The 16,776-nt window shown below is 42.0% G+C and overlaps 1 protein-coding gene across 2 annotated transcripts in view; it reads right to left on the reverse strand.

Annotated features, from left to right (window-relative positions):
* Nucleotides 1–13,260, reverse strand: part of LOC145411825 (calmodulin) — a 51,744-nt gene extending 38,484 nt beyond the window's left edge. The window contains exon 1 of one of the 2 annotated variants that reach the window (XM_080281787.1): nt 13,137–13,260. In XM_080281787.1, coding sequence (XP_080137913.1) covers nt 13,137–13,139 — 3 coding nt within the window. In that variant the 5' untranslated portion in view covers nt 13,140–13,260. Of the gene's footprint in view, nt 1–13,130 lie in introns of both variants that reach the window. The other variant, XM_080281786.1, reaches the window with a different exon arrangement.
* Between the last annotated feature and the right edge of the window lie 3,516 nt (nt 13,261–16,776).

Below are 16,776 nucleotides of genomic sequence, written 5' to 3' on the forward strand. Positions count from 1 at the left end.
TCATAGCCTAATATTGGCCTATTCATACCCATGAAGCTTTCACCCATTCTACCCACATAGGTACCATTTGCTTTTATAAACTTTAGTTCGGTATACAACTAAACTATACTCCACTAAAACTGACCACGTTTTTTAACTTTTGCTTCAAAACTATTTCAAAACATACCGAATTTACTTGGTCGATTCTGAGCACAGACTTTACAGTCCGTCACCATTTCGGCACTAAAATCCACCACCCATAACCTACTGCACGTATTGGAGTTGTTTCACTAGGGACATGTGTGACAGTATTAGCCGGGGGAATTTATGCGATGACGGTAGGTATTATTAAATATCATTAGCCCTGACGAAATCAATATCAACTTATTCCCCACCTCAGCTTAACGTTAAACGAAATTAAAATAAACTTACTTTCTGCCCTAGTCTAACTTAATACAAACCTTAGAATTATATATATAGTAACAATGCCTACTTAATTCCTGACACGGTACAGGAAGTGTGGTTAAGGTGTGCGGTGTTGTCAGTAGTTGTTAAGTGGGTCAAGGATAACCAGTCCCAAGCCTATGCAGAACTAGTACTGGGACTGACTGCCTATTTTTGGTGCGCTATCCGAGCTCAATGAATAGCAAGAACCTCTAGCCATAGCTATTAGCCTCAGTCATGAAACAGCACAGGTAAATCCTACTCGGGAAAATTTAATGTTTAGCTAATCTTAAATACGTCAACCACCGACGAGACAGCAGCAAGGCAAACTACTGTAGCCCATATTTTACCTGTAATAGCTTACGCTATATGTACATAATTACCATGCACACCTTGTACCTTCCACTTATGTACTATCAAAGCCTGCAGGCATCGATATACTTCAGCTGCATCTCATGTGCTTATGCTACACACTTACGAAGCTGCATCTCTCACCTGAACCTGCTACGTGTAAGGAAATATTAAATACAGGTAGGCCATTGATATCAAAACTGTAAATTACCGGAATCGATTCTTTAATTGTTCGCCGTCATATTTATATCTCAGTACCTATACTGAGTGAAATGAACTTGCTAACAAATCTGACTGCAATGAATAACCTAACTACACAAGCTAATCACTTTCAGCATTACGGAGAGAGATAAGCCGTATAAAAGTTATATATATATATATATATATATATATATATATATACGGTATAAAGCAATTAAAATTCGTTCAAATATGTAAAAGCTACCGTAACTGGCGTATACAGATGTTGGTTGGCAGAAACTGTGATGTACCGGTATATATATTTTGAGGCACTACGGGTATAGGTGATCCACCATTTGTAGTTTTATTCTTTCCCCTATTAGTCTTATTCAGCATACCAGGCCACCCTGGTGATGGAAATCATTAGGGCAGTAACTCTTCCACATCGAAAACTCCCAAAGCGAGCAAAACCGTCTGGTTATTAAGATATATATATATATACTCTATACTGTGTGTGTGGTGTGATTACTGTACGGAAAACAGGCAGCTATCAATCGCGCTTCGAGCAAAGAATCTAGAGGTTGGCTACAACAAGCGGCTCACTGAACTTAATACAAACCTAAATGCCAATCCGATCTCCACAGGCTACGTAAACAGTGGGAGGAATGAATTAAGACAACAGCCAAGACATTACTGAACAGACGTCATTTATGACCATCCTGGACAATATGGCTGAAACTACATGACATTCTAACTACCATCACATGAATACAATATTAAGAGAAACCATACACTAATATACTAGATCACCAACTGAGAACACAACCTTATCCTGCATCACAGTAACTACCATGACTGCCACTTTGTGTGTGTGTGTGTGTGTGTGTGTGTGTGTGTGTGTGTGTGTGTGTGTGTGTATAATACCCTAGACCTCTACTGCCAGCAAATGCCGTAAACTCTATGTTATTACCTGCACCATTCTCGTACAATCCATTGCACTTTGGATATACGTCACAGTCCTGCAGTGGATACTCAAAACGGTTGATGATGATGATAATTAAGGGTAAGCTATGGTAGTAATTAAAAATAACAATAATCCTTATGGTAGACGACTATTCAACTCACAGAAAACGTCCTGTACAGAAGAATTTACTAAGTTTTTACATGTTTCAGCTCCAAAGATTCATTCTAAATATTGTCTGGTGGTAGCAAAAACACACTACAAAATTACTGGATTCAAGTACATAACTAAAATATATATAAGCACTCCTATTCCTAGCCTACATAGGCTAACTAGCCGTACATCTATTAACGTTAATATTTAAAAAACATTTTGACAGGAAGTTTTAAAACCCATCACTTTTTACCTTCCCTTCACAGGTCGGTATACAGCAGTACCAGTGAAAAGCGTTACTTATGTAGTAGGTACTGGCATCACTGTAGCCAAATTTTTATCTCAACTGTGCCTTTTACAAATATTTTATTGTCATACTCGGCAGTAGGAGGAAAATGTAAAGACGGGTGTAGTCTACTAACCTACAATGCAACGAATGGGTCAGGGAACCAATGAAAAAACTACTGTCAGCAGCTTAACCTACAATGAACACGTTTACCTCACTACTAGTAGCCACCCGTTAACTATAAATATCCGTTAATCAAATATTTGAGGAAACACTGAGCTTCAGTGATCATCGCTATTGCTTGTCCTGACTCTTGATTCTGGGATTCGATCCAAGCTGAGGAGGATATTTAAGGTTTGTTGTGGTCGTAGCAACAGGTATATCCATCCATTATATTCGAAGCTCATCAGTTCACAGCAATGACAGACTAAGCAATTTTACAGAATGTTACTGCTCTCACTACACACTCCTTCCGCGGGACTAACACTGGTTAATACTCTCCCCTCGAGGGAGAATGACCGAATATATTGGGGACCTGATACAAAATGATGCAGATATTTTACAGGCGACAAAAGTGGAAACTTCAATGTTCATACAACTAACAGGGGATGTCAAATAACTGGTGTCTGGAATGCCATAACCTGGCCCATACAGTAATAAGAATTAGTTTAAAACTTTTTTTTTTTTCCAGCCGACATTCCTTGAGCCCTAGAAAAAAAAAAAAAAAAAAAAAAAAAAAAACAACCACCACCACCCTGTCCCATTACAATATTCAACAAAATTAATACTGTAGAAAAGACTGCTTGCACAGTTTTGCAAAAAGACAGCTGAGGATACAGTACCGGTATTATCTACCACATGCCTAATTTTACTGGACATCACCATCTCAGACAACACCGAAAACCTACCACCAAAATTGCACGTGGCTGAAATATTCATTTTAAGATGCCAGGGCACTACATTTTATAAGACTGGGGAGTCACAGGCAGCCTTTGCCTGGCGGCCAATGGAGGACAAAGAGTATCTCAAATGTTTCCACTGAATTATCCGCCATCAGCATGTTCCATCCGAGTCCCGAGTACGGTACAATACATTACACCCCCCTCCCCCCAGTCTGGTCTTTACTTAACCCTCTTCCCTACTCCCAGGTTGCCACTACTGGTCTCTGGCCCTTATTGTCAATCCAACCGGTAAGCTATCTGTTGCCTAAGGAATATAAATCCTGTATCTGCCAACAGAATATGCGACCTGTCCATCCCCAACATCGCTCTCATCCTCTTTGGGATATTCCTTTCTCCCCAGAATCTAGTATATCCACGTTCTCAGAATTCTCTCCATCACTTTCTAAGCGTTTGAATCTTGTGCTCAGATCAGACAACTTCGCCAAGCTGCATGTGAACACGAATAGATACTTCATCCTTACACTCACGAACTTAAAGCATTTTCCCTGAGGGCGTGCACCATACCAAGCAGATAAGACAGGGGGGCGGGGGGGGGATGCATCAACGATGGTACCGGTAATAAGTTACGTCAATTGAACAAAATGAGATGCCGGTATTTTTATCCACCTTACTTGACAAACACATTATCGTGGAGTTAAAATGTTCAGTTCATGACTAAGGTGATGAGTGAAAGTGAGAGGCAAAGGTGAAGGTTACAGGAACTGGGGAGGGAGGGTGGTTCGGGCTATGAGGAATTCTTCTCTAAAGACCACGAAGGACAGCCGTGGGTACAAAGTTATGTATGAGTGCTTGCTTGTGCTTCATTACGCACAACTACTAAGCACTGCATTACCTAACCAGTGTTAATTTATAATAGAAAATACAAAAATAATAATAATAATAATCCGCAACATTAATTACGAAGACTTACGGTACGACTAGCTTAAGATCCTTTCTGCATACGACCTCATATTGCGTAAGTTAACGTCGGGATGCCGGGGGTCCGCAGCCTTGGTGAAAAGCCGGCCAAGTGTTGTGAGGGCCACAGAATCATTGGGTAAGTGGACACCCCCCATTACACACGTGCCGCAATAACACTGCACTAACCGTTTCACTGATCCCGCCCTGCCTGTCATCCATCACCTACTCACAATGGACACTTCAATGCTCCTTCCTTATCACCCTGCCTTCTTCACTATCCTTGTCTTATTTTATTAGTCTAGTCAACCTTGTAGGAGCTGCCTAGCATGGGCCAACTGGTCTACTGCAGGTATCCTATTTATTAGCTGGACAGACTGACTGCTTCACTGCCCCTTCCCTGTATGTCATCTACAACCCATCCTCAACATTGCTACTATCACTGCTCCTCCATTCTGTGCCACATACCATTCATCCTTAATACTTATTGTTTCACCGTTCCTCCCTGTGTCATTACCATCGACCGTCATCCTGCCATTCCTACCTATCATTAGCACCTCTTCAATCCCTACATTTCACTTTGCCAAAGCTATTTACCTCTCCTTTCCTCGCTACATCTCCTCACCTCGCCCTCCTTACCCTTACATCCACTTCTCGAATCCCCACACCCACCCACATCTGCTTACCCCCTCCCTAAATACAATCCTCACCTACTGTACCAGCCACATCTCTCTGCCATCCATACCCTAACTACTCGTTTACGCAACCCTGCCTAAGCCTTAGCTCCTCTCCCCGTTCCATCCCACCCATGTCCTAACTCCCCATCGTTCCTCCCCTCATCCCACATGTGCCCCTGCCTCTCCCACCTTCACACCCACGCCCGTAGCTACTCATCACCCCACCCATGCATGCTCATACCTCCACCCTACCCAGGTCTTCAACCCCTGACCCCACCCCACCCCATGCCCTTAGCTTCTCACCCAACCCCATCCATGCCCACGTCCCCTCTCCACCCAGCTCAATCTCCCCGGGGCCTCATCATCCTCACTCCACCCAACCCCACCCAGGCCCCGGCCCACACATTTCAAACCAACCTCCAAACTCCCCCTACATGCAGGCCCTTCACACATCAATAAATAGTACGGTACGACTCAATATGAAAATAATGACTCGTTACAAGTACGTTTCTATCTGTGAAGGTAACAAGGTCGAAAAATTGTACACTATCTTATCTAACAGTCTAAAGACCGGTGGCGTACATAGCGATCAGGGGTAGTTTATATATACGGTAAATACCGTGCTAGAAACTATAACAGGAAATCTTGTTCAATTTTCCAACTCCCAAAAGAAACAACTGCCAGATAACTATATCTAATGAAGACCCATGTCCAACATACTGCAACAAATCCTTCTCTTCATAATTATAGCATAAATAGGAAGTGCGAGGTCATCCCTCGTCCCTATTTACTCTTAAATTATTTTGTACGATCCACTCCAAGCAAAATCATCCAAGTTAAAGTACTTGACATTAACCAATCGTTCTCGCAAATACAGCTAGTGTTGATTCATCCCAATAACTGCCAATACCCATGCAGTTCTATAATTCCCAAGTCCCTTTTGCAGCCTTACTCTCCCATTACCGTACTTAAACCTTGATCTTCCACACTACCTGCCTTCCAACTAATTTCTCCATCCTGCTTTTAACCACCGTACGACCATGCTTACTCTTCATATCTTTCCATGTCTATTACTATTAAGAATAGTACGGTACACGAGAATGCGGACAGGATTAGTATGGGTATAACATTCTAAAAGTTATGAATAGTCCTGGAGTGCACGGTAAAGAGGACCTACACAAGCTGTGCTCCACTGGGGCTTTTATCATAAAGTAGTATAAATTTTGTTTCGCACTCTTCAAGCCGTTAGTGCTTATCCTACCTTCTATCACGAGGCCTTATCTCTATCTATCTATTGCCAGACGCCTCAATCCCGTTTGGGGTGGCCACAAACAAATCGCCTCCAAGTCGCCCTGTCCCCCGCCATTTCACTGCCCTGCTCCCAACTCACACCCCCCTCTCTCATATACCCCCCCACCCCATCCCTCCATCTCATCCTCGGCCTCCCCCTCCATCTTCCCCCCTCCACCTCACTCACATACACTCTCTTCGTCAGTCTTTCACCCTCCATCCTCTCCACATGGCCAAACCACCTCAGTGTGTTCCTCATAACGCTTCCTATCACATCCACATCCACACCACAACGCTCCTTTATATCCTCATTCGTCAGCCTGTCTCTCCATGTGACTCCACAGGCTCCTCTTAAATAACTCATTTCCACTGCTCTCTCTTGACTTGTGTCCTTCCAACAACGTCCAAGCTTCACTTCCATACGTTAGAGTTGGTATCACAATACTGTCATGTAGTAATTTTTTCACTTCCATGCTCACTTCCCTGTTTCTTATCACTGCTTTCAAAGAACCAGCAACCTTTCTTCCCTGCTGTCCCCTTTCAAGCACTTCACCCTCCAAACCTCCATCCTTACTCATCACCCTACCCAAGTACCGTACTTAAATGCACTCACACTTTCCAATTCCTCACCATCCAACCTCGCTGTACATTCACTGACTTCACCTCTCTCAAAGACCATCACTTAACTCTTCCCTACATTCACCTTTAGATTCCGTTTCTTACACACACTCCCAAACTCATCCACCAAGCCTTGCAGCTCCCCTTCGTCTTCAATCAACAACACAGTATCATCTGCAAACAACAGGACAGGGAGTTTATCTCACTCCCTGAGTAAAATATTCTACGCACTCTACATCCATCACATTTTCAACTTTCCATCACAGCTACATTAGTACCTTCCTCACCTTGATACCTTAAAAACAACTAGCTTAGCCTTACTAAAAATTGTCTATGCTCCACTTTAACCCTATGCTCTTCAGGACCGCAGTGCTGAAGCTCCTACTTCAGAGCATACCTGCCTCCCCAGTTAAAATTCACGTATGCATCAGCTCTTCATGTATGACACCTTATACTTTTAAGGACATTAAATGACTTAAGAATTACATACAAAACGTAACGATTTCTACATTTAATATCACAAATTACTACGTACCTAATTTGCCAAAGAATCCTACTACGAATGCTCTACACTGCTTGAGATGAGGTGGGAACAAAGCAATGACTGGTTCCAGATTGTTAATCAACTGTCAGGTATCCCACCAGTCACAAAATCTGACATTGTGAAAACACAGACTTTCATCGAAATTTCATACAGTTGTCTAAACATTAGGATTATAGGTGTATGGTTTCTCGGCCTTCATAATAACATGCTCTGAAGATGGAAGCACAGCATTAGTCATTTATTTATTTATTTTTTACAAGCTCTACAGTAGCTCACCCATCTGTGCCACACGTACTTGCGGTACAAAGTGGATAGGCTTAATTATATTGGGTTCTAAGGCTTTTTCTTCCCTATGAAAAACTGACTAAACCCTGAGGATGAGAGCTTTGAAACAATTGCCATTATAAGAACTTCACGTATGGGACCAGGACCTCTTTTATAGCTTAGCTAAAGTCAAATAATTATTAAACTAGATGATACAATGGAATGGTTAGAATTTTCAAAGCTCAATACTCTAAGTTTTTTTTTTAATAAGTTCATCAGCCATACTTTGCCAAAACAGTATGGTATGACAAATCTGCTCAATTATGCCAATTCAGAAACTGCTCAGACACCCAATCGAACTAATTATACAGTACACTTCACAACTGTATGTATGCTTTTTTATTACCACCAAAAGAATTTACTCGGGTTAACACTTTTCAAAATGGAAGGGTTATATCGTCATTAACTCTAAAAGTCTAAATTAAATGAAATCTGGAGAAAACCGGCGTAATGCAAACATGTAATCGGAGTGACGGGATTAGCACAGCTCATCACACACATCACTAAATCCATTTGCTTGTTGTTCACCCATTTCTGGAAAAAAAAAAAAAAAAAAAAAAAAAAAAAAAAGGTGCTTCAACCTACACTACTAGTGCGTAAATGCCAACTGATGTAAGTGCAGACTTTAAACTGCCTTTTGCAAAAGGCTGTAACAAGCTGGTAGCTAAAGGATCTTATTGCAGAGGCGTGAACCGTTCAAAATGGAAGAATACCAACATACTGAAACTTAAGATACACGTTCAGTAGGTGAGTACGGTATACGGTATTTTCTTCCGCTTAAGTGATCTACACTTTCTAATGAAGGCAATGTGGTGAGAAACCAGCCGTACAGTCAGAAGCTTACCGGTATCTCTGCCACCCTGCTATTACAAAGCAATACCGTTACTGGAAAGAACTTACCTGTTTTACTGGCACCTAAATAGGGTATGAAGCTGTCTGAATACGAAGACGTTTAGGCCCATCACACAGAATAAACTACTCACATTTAGCTATGCATGTACAAACTGCTATGCATCAAAAAGACGTACTCTGCATTTTACGTTGGTTACCGTCAGACGATTTTATTCAAAACAATTTAGTCTAACAAGTGGAATGTATATAACGTAGCTACTCTACTAAGAAGCATTTTAATCATTTGTAACATTTTTCACACTAAGCTAAAGCTTGCAACACATCTGCTCAACTCTGACCTTTACCCTGCTATCCTTCATAATCCCTACCTTACTACAGTTTGATCCACATTTCCATTTGACAAAAGTTAGCCAGGCCCTCAACAATGACCTTGATTGGAGGAAATATTTACGCCCAAAGAAAATAAAATTAACCTTCCTTCCCTCAATATTAACCAATCAGCTGTAAGGGGGGGGGGGTTCAACCTGCCTATATCATCCAAAGAAATCCAGCATTAAATTCCATTAGTTGGCTTTCATGGCCTACGGTATAAATCAAAACAGATGCAGCACTAGTGCCTGGAGGTCTTTGTTTAACCTCTGCAATCCTGTGACCTACTCTTCATTTCATGCTTGCTCTCTACATCCAGAAGACTTTATTCAGCTTAGGACAGCTTTTCGAACTGGAAGGTTAGATGTAGTCTTCATTTACGCCTTCACTAGTGGAGGGCTTTCCTAGTTAAATTGCAGGAGATAGCTGGAATAAAGTGGGTCATCGGTTTGAAAGTATACACACTACGGGTAGCAGTGGTTCATTTTCCTTAATACCTTCACTGACACCATGTTTACTACCTTCACACTTTTAACTCAACTTAGAGCGAGAGAAGTTGGATATGCTCTAAGCTTCACTACACGATTTTTCTCATCCGAATAAGATCTGCAGGCAACGAGGATAAACTAAACCCCGTACTGAATGGGGTGAAGCAAATTAACGATCTTTCACAACCCATTTCTTACTCTCATTTCACCATCTCACAACGATGAGTCACAATCATTCTTACCCTCTCGAAGACTGCACTTAGCTCTGGAGACTTCTGAGGGGTTAAACGATAAGTTCACTACCAAGGACAGATTTTTACTTGACGGAACTGGACCATTCCCTAAACTTAGTCGTGGTTGCATAAAATCTGATAATCTTTAGTTATATGATAGTTAAATGACCCACGAATCTGACTGCAGTACACTTGGCTTGACACTGAGCTGAAAGAGGCTAGGAATCTTCCTCAGAACAACCGTGCTATAAACTCCTGTACTTTTAGGGCGTCATTGCTTGGAATAGTCCATTAAAAAAAAAAAAAAAAAAAAAAAAAAACGTTACCGGTTCTCACCTTCCAACCAACTGCCAACTCGAGTGAGAACTGCAAAGTGGAGGTCTTTCCAAAAGAGGCAGGAACAGGATATCTTTATGGCCTTGTTCTCATTAGCATAAGTTTCTAGCCTACCTTCCTTAGCGATTTTTTTGTACATAACACATGTTTAAGACATTTCTTTATCAACTTTGCAAGGCAAATAAGGATATATGCACCACCTTACTACGATGACCTACCGGTACTTTTCACTCTACTACTGTAACCGTACCTTTAGGAGACTTTAATTAGCTCCGAGATTTTTCGAATTAGGTTACATACAGGCTTCACTGACCCATTCAGTACATGTCTCTTCTAAGCTGAACAAAAAGTGTGGAAGTGTCAAGAATAAATCAACAATACACGTCACCAATTCATGGGGTTATTAAACCAAACGAATATTGTAAACTGGTACAAAAGATGTTATGTAGCCGCATAAGGCGACAAGGATGGTAAAGGATTTGTGGGTGAGGAAAGGCACAAAATGGGGCTCGGTAGGCACTGGGAAATCATCAATACTGCCGGCAAGAGTGGTAATTAAGACGAAGTGAGGAGATCACAACCAAAGGAAGCATTGACAACGTAGCCCTTAAAACAGCGATGTCGGAAAACCAATTTTTTTTTTTTTTTTTTTTTTTTTTTTTTTTACCTGCGGCAAAACACAAGCTAAATGAGCAAAGGGAAAAAGGCCTAATCATGCTCCTCCCATCCATTTTTATCGTACTTCACTCATTTCTTTCCCCACAACACTTTCATATCAGGGATGGCCTTCTGTTCAACTAATAACCACTGCACTCATTAACCCTATAACACCCATTTTCACAGGGAAAATCTTGTCCAGTTCCACACCCACTTTCCTCCCCATCCTACTCATTTCTTTGCTCACTACTCCACTTCTTTCACGGTTTCAAAGCGAAGATAATTTTTCTCTCACCCCGAACTTCTTCTTTTTTTTTTTTTTTTAAGCTCATGTATAGACTATCGTATTCACTCAGTCAAGAAAGTTTATGAATATGGCTCCCTGAATCTAACCTAACATTAGGAAGTCAATTTATTCTCTGCAAACACGTAATTTTACTCAGTTATGGAAAAGCACACTAATGTACTAGTGAATGAGCCAATGAAGACTATAACCAACCCCTGATGTTCCAAAAGCATCTGAATTGATAACATACTGCAGTTTATATGACTGAAAATTGTGGTGTGGTAGCTACAGCAGGGCGACATGTGAAGATTAACGTATCGAACTGTGACATATGGAAGGGGATAATCTGTGACGTAAAGTTGCTATATTGTAACGAACATTGCAACATCAACGAAAGTCAAAATAACACCAATGCGCAATAGCCTCCCCACTGTAGCATTTCAAGTGGATGGCTTCTATTACAGTACCTGCTTGCAACACAGACTTCTTGTGCTTGCCTTGGTCTTCATCTTAACCCTCTGATCACAAGATCTTATATTTTTACAAACACCAGACTATTTGATTGGCCTCGTATTTCATTTTATTCTTCCAACCTTCGGCCGATTTTGAGGTTTTGAAATCAGCTTTATATAACGCAAAATAGTATATAAGTCATGGAAACACCCAGCAACATTACAACACCTGTTTCAAGGCATCATGCAGTTTGGGAGTGGCTTCTGGTTTACCGATGTGTTTTATTCGGTATGGGGAGACCGTTGGGAAGAGGAAACAATGCTAGCCTACATCTACCCTCCCCATCAGAATATAAAAAATCGTCTGTGTTGGCAAGAATATAATGAAATACGTAACCGGACTGAATGGATGAATCACACTGTTAAGGATGGTGGTAGGCACTTATACGATGAACTAATCCCACACTACTTAGTTGTACTTCCACAACATTATAATATCCCCCCCCCCCACTTGACGGACAAGGAAAGTGCAAACCCCGTGTTTTTCGTAACATAAATCGAGAAATGATCTAGTTTGAATTCAGCATTCCGTTATGTTCTTCACCCCCACCCCCACACACTTCTCACGGTACAGCTGTTACTCAAAATCTGGTCCCAACATTTGAATTTCAGCCTTTCACCCCGCCTGAAACTCACAGTTTGATGTTTGTCTCAATATGACAACCACTTACGAGGTTTTATGCATCCCCCACAACACTTGACTGGCTTTGACTCCAATTTCCCATTCTAACCGGTAATCTGCACATCGTCAATGGCTAGTTTGCTTTATATGAATGCCAGTTTAGTCCCGACGTCACTGGTTACGAAACGATAACTTTTTAATTGAAATGATCAAGAATTAAGGCACCCGGTGAACAGCTCTCCCCTCCCTCCCCTCCTCCCTCCGGATCCGCCACCCTAGGCCGGCATATGCTCGCACCACACCCTCACCTCACCCACACCCCCTCCCCCACCCCTAACCCCCCGCCACCCTACCGTACCTGCAATATGGCCTAAGTAAGATTTATTTATAGTGCTACAGTAAGGAAATGAGCATCTTCCTTTACTGATTAATTCATCAAGGCAAAGTGGGACCCCCTGAAACATGCATTTATTCTACTCAAGATGTCGACCGGTTTGCCTAATAGGACTGCAGACTTATATTCAGGCAAAACAGGGAAGGCAGTGGTTTCTGTGAGAGTACAAATGGTGGAGCAGAGGCCGGTACGGGAGCGAGTTGGGTGGTGAGGGTGGTGCAGTGAAAATGGCGCTTTCCACACATCCACCCTTGCCACGGCTGTCCAAGCTATACGGACTCACTACCTTCGCACTACTACTAGCTGCAAGTGGCTATTGCTTGCCAGGGTCTCGTAATGGTGTATAGTTATGCCTGGTAAATGATCACGTCCCTCATGTCACTGACTGGCCAAATGTCAAAGGCATGGAAAAAATGACTACTTGGCAACGTCCAAGACTGCCAACCCCGGCGCCTGGTCTCCAATGTTCTGTCCCAGTACATAAGAATTTGGTTATGGGCCCAGTACTCTGCCTACAAATGCAAATGCAGAGCAGGCTGGCCAAACAACTGCTGCTTTACTCTGGTTTGACACATCCTGGACAAGCGGCATGAGAGACCTCGCACCGGGTCACCAGGGTAAAAATACTATTCACGTATATTTTTCACTGGCTTAAATTGCAGACGCACTAATCATCAACAAATTTACCCTATTTTGAAGGAAACCAGACAGAAACACCTACCATTGTGGGAGAGTGTAAGTATCACAAGTCAAGCGACAGACGTCCGCTCGGTACCACTGTCTCAGCGTGACTGCGATCTCCCGCCACTCCACAGTCCTGCTTATCACCACCTTGTGCCACCCTCTGCATCACACATTTTATTTGGCTTTCTTCATCATATTTTCCTTTGAAAAATCACATAGTAATGTAATTGGAGTAAAAATGATGTGGTACTATAACGAATTAAGCTCTAACAAAGGAAATTTAGAGAGTAAGTGGAACTAGGTAGCGCGGCGCAAGATGTTGCGAGGCGGGGCCGGGGCTGGGCGGGCTGTGATTGGTGGAGGTTTACCTGCAATGCGTCATGGGCGGCTCGCTGCTCGCTGCAGACGAACACACCGCCGTTCCGCGTCGAGCGGCCCGCACGTTGGGCTAACTCACTCGCCCTGATTTCGAATTTTCCTGATGCAGATCATGCCGCAAATAGTTATTTTTCTTCCAAATTTTTTGAGTTTACCATTAACGTAAGCGATGACGCTTAGGTCAAATAGCATTTAGTACTTTAATATCCCACGCTTTGGTTTTTTATGTAAAACCGTTCCATTTTCTATATTACATCACAGCATGATAACATCATTCGGCTGAGTTCAGAAAGATTGGTTTCACGATGAAAGTAAGAGAACAATCGATGAAGGTATAGGCAAGTACTCCCTCCTCACGGCAGCAAGAACTACCGGGTAGGGGTAGGGTGGGGTCGGGGTAGGGGAGGGGTTATGCCTCATCAATGGCGAGACAGTGCCAGTCATCCGCATAACCTTGCTCAAGATATGATATAAAATTAAGCAAGAAAAGGTTGCGATAATCTGTTCTGCACAAACTAATTCCAACATTGCTCAAGATTCCCCCACATGATGGGGTTGGATAAAACCCAGAATTAAGGAAAGAAAAAGGATATTTTGCAAATTCACTTACCTGTAGGCACTGTAGCTTAGCGTGGGCAGCAAAAACCTGCATCTTAGATTATCTTGAACACCAGTTATGCAATGTATTGTATCACTACTATGCTCTTGCCTCCTCAAGCTGGCCCAGACTTTCGTCCTTTTGCAGCTTCACGTAGTTCAGAGGCACTGCCATGGGTCAACTTCCCTTAGCATTCCTTCGTGACGAGCACCATATTCTAGTGCTAATGTTTTGCTACAGTCTGGCATTTAAAATGAAGTGATGACGATTGTAAGCCACGTTAAAGAGAAGAGTATAGCACGCAGAACATTCTGGTCGGCCTTGGATGGTCTAACAGCTTTGTTAGGGCTATGTTTTGCGAATTACACTACGTAAGATTTTTAATATGGGCATAACCTACACAAATGTTACGTAATACCGAGTCACGAAGAATAACCTGGTAAGGAATAGGTGCTAGGGAGCCTTCAAAGCCTCGAGCATACGTCCCCAACACCTGTATTCACCTCTCCAGACCCGTTTTCTTTGCGATTTAGCTTGAATACTCCACCACAGTATTCTTCGAGGGGTTTATATGATTTTAATACCCACACAGGTTGCATAAGTACCATATAGGGAAATAATAACGCATCCAAGAAAAACTGGTTAGGAAGTGGTGCCAGAAAGCGTCCTACGCTTATGGGAATGTGGAAGCCTATGAGAATACGGACGCCTACGAGAATACGACGCCAGTGTGAAAGGAGCGCATTCAAGTAGGCTTAGCAAGTTATTCTAGCATCTCTTTCTTAGCGATTTGTTATTATTACACCTCAGTATTCTCTCCAGTGCTGTTATATCCATTAAATACCGCCGTAGACTGTATTAACAACAAAGATATTAACGAGGCAGATACGGAAATAAACCGACACGGAAGAAGCGCTTGGAAGTCTCTAGTCAACGAGAATACGGACGAACGTGATGAGTTGTCACCGAAAGCCGTTAAATACCGCTGCTTCATAACTTCAGCACGTTGCCGTATATTTTCTAATTTTTACTGAAGAATGGCCTATCGTACTGAAGCGGTTAGTAAAAGTAGTCAACCGCTCGAATTGGAAATGTATCCTGAGGTAAATATAATCGTCAAGAGTTAACATGAATAAACCACTCACTAAAAGAAGTTGGCTCTGCCGTTAATGTTCAGTAATTTGTAAAGTATATTTATTTCACGTTATTTATTTGCCTGTGATGTGGAGCCCTGAATTTGGGGCTTGAATGATAAATGGCTGTGTGATCCATTTTTATAAGCACTGTTGATAGTTCTCATATTACTGTTATTGCGTCCTGTTTCTAGGTCCCTTCCACTCAAGTGTAAACAGCAGAGTTAAGATGATAAATAATAATAACAATAATAATAGCAGCAGTAGTAGTATGGTGCCTGGTGGTCTGGTAAGTTGTTGCCAGTGGTTGTTGCTCCAGCCAGAGGGGTTTACATGTGAGGGAAGGTGGGGGTTTAGTGCTTATATAATACCAAGTGACATCATTTTGGTGCATGTGTGTGTGTGTGTGTGTGTGTGTGTTTAAACAAAACGAAAGCAATTCCGATCCAAATTTAACCAAACTTGGTGGAGGGGCTGAGGTTCATCGAAGGAGTAAACCTGCCGTTTATTTGGCGAAGGTCACAGGGCTAGGTCAGAGTTTGACCTAGTAAGGTAAACTTAAGGTTTTTATCCGATTTAGGTTAAAATTTGGTGGAAGGGTTGAGGGTACGGCAAGAACGGAGTAAATTTTTTAGAATATTTAGTAAAGGCCAAGGTCACAGGTCAAGATCAAAGTCGGACTCTGTGTCCGTGCTGCGAAAACTAAAAACCATTTTTATATGGTTTGGATTTAATGTTGTGGAAGTGTTGAGGCTCAGCCAAGGAATTAAGTTTTTGAGATTAATAAGTCAAAGGTCAAGGTCGCGTGGCAAGGTCAACTTACAGTTTTTATCCCATAAAAAACAAACATCGTGGTAGGGTCAGGTGAAGGTGAGCACATGGGGGTTCGATTTTGAAAAGTTAAATGTCAAGGTTATAGGGAAAGGTCGAAGTTCTAGGTCACACAACAGAGTCAAATGTTGGGCACTATAAATGGAACAGTTCTGATACGACTTGGACCAAACGTGGTGGAATGACTGGGGGTCAGCCAAGGATGAATAGATTTGATTTTGAGAATGAAAGGTCAGAAATTAGAGCCACAGAACAAGGTCAGCAAAAGAAAAAAAAAATGCCCGAAGATAAAACTTTCCTTTAAATTCTTGTAGACTCAGGACAGTTCTCTTCACCTCAGGATACACTTTTTGAACGAGTGGTTATATGCAGCCTTAAATAAACCCTTTTAGGACGAGGCCTTTCCTAACTTGAACAAAATCGTCTGGTCCAAGATTACGATAAAAAACACGTCACTAGGAATCAAGAAGTTAATCCGATTTAGACCAAAGTTGGTGTAAGGGTTAGGAGTCAGGCAAAGGGTGGAAATTCAAAGCCACAAGGAAATCAAAATAATATTCGCCCCTTACACTACTACTACTACTAATGGTGATAAAGATGATGATGATGATGATGATAATAATAATAATAATTAGAAAGCAGGCAGAGAGAGCATACCTCCGCCAATGCTAATGCCATTAAATAGGTTCCGGATCCAGCTCCGTGGAGATATTATATGGATATATAGAATCCGGATC

This window comes from Coenobita brevimanus, chromosome 91, assembly GCF_032717465.1.
Source record: "Coenobita brevimanus isolate Jiangsu-jjx chromosome 91, ASM3271746v2, whole genome shotgun sequence".
NCBI lineage: Eukaryota > Metazoa > Arthropoda > Malacostraca > Decapoda > Coenobitidae > Coenobita > Coenobita brevimanus.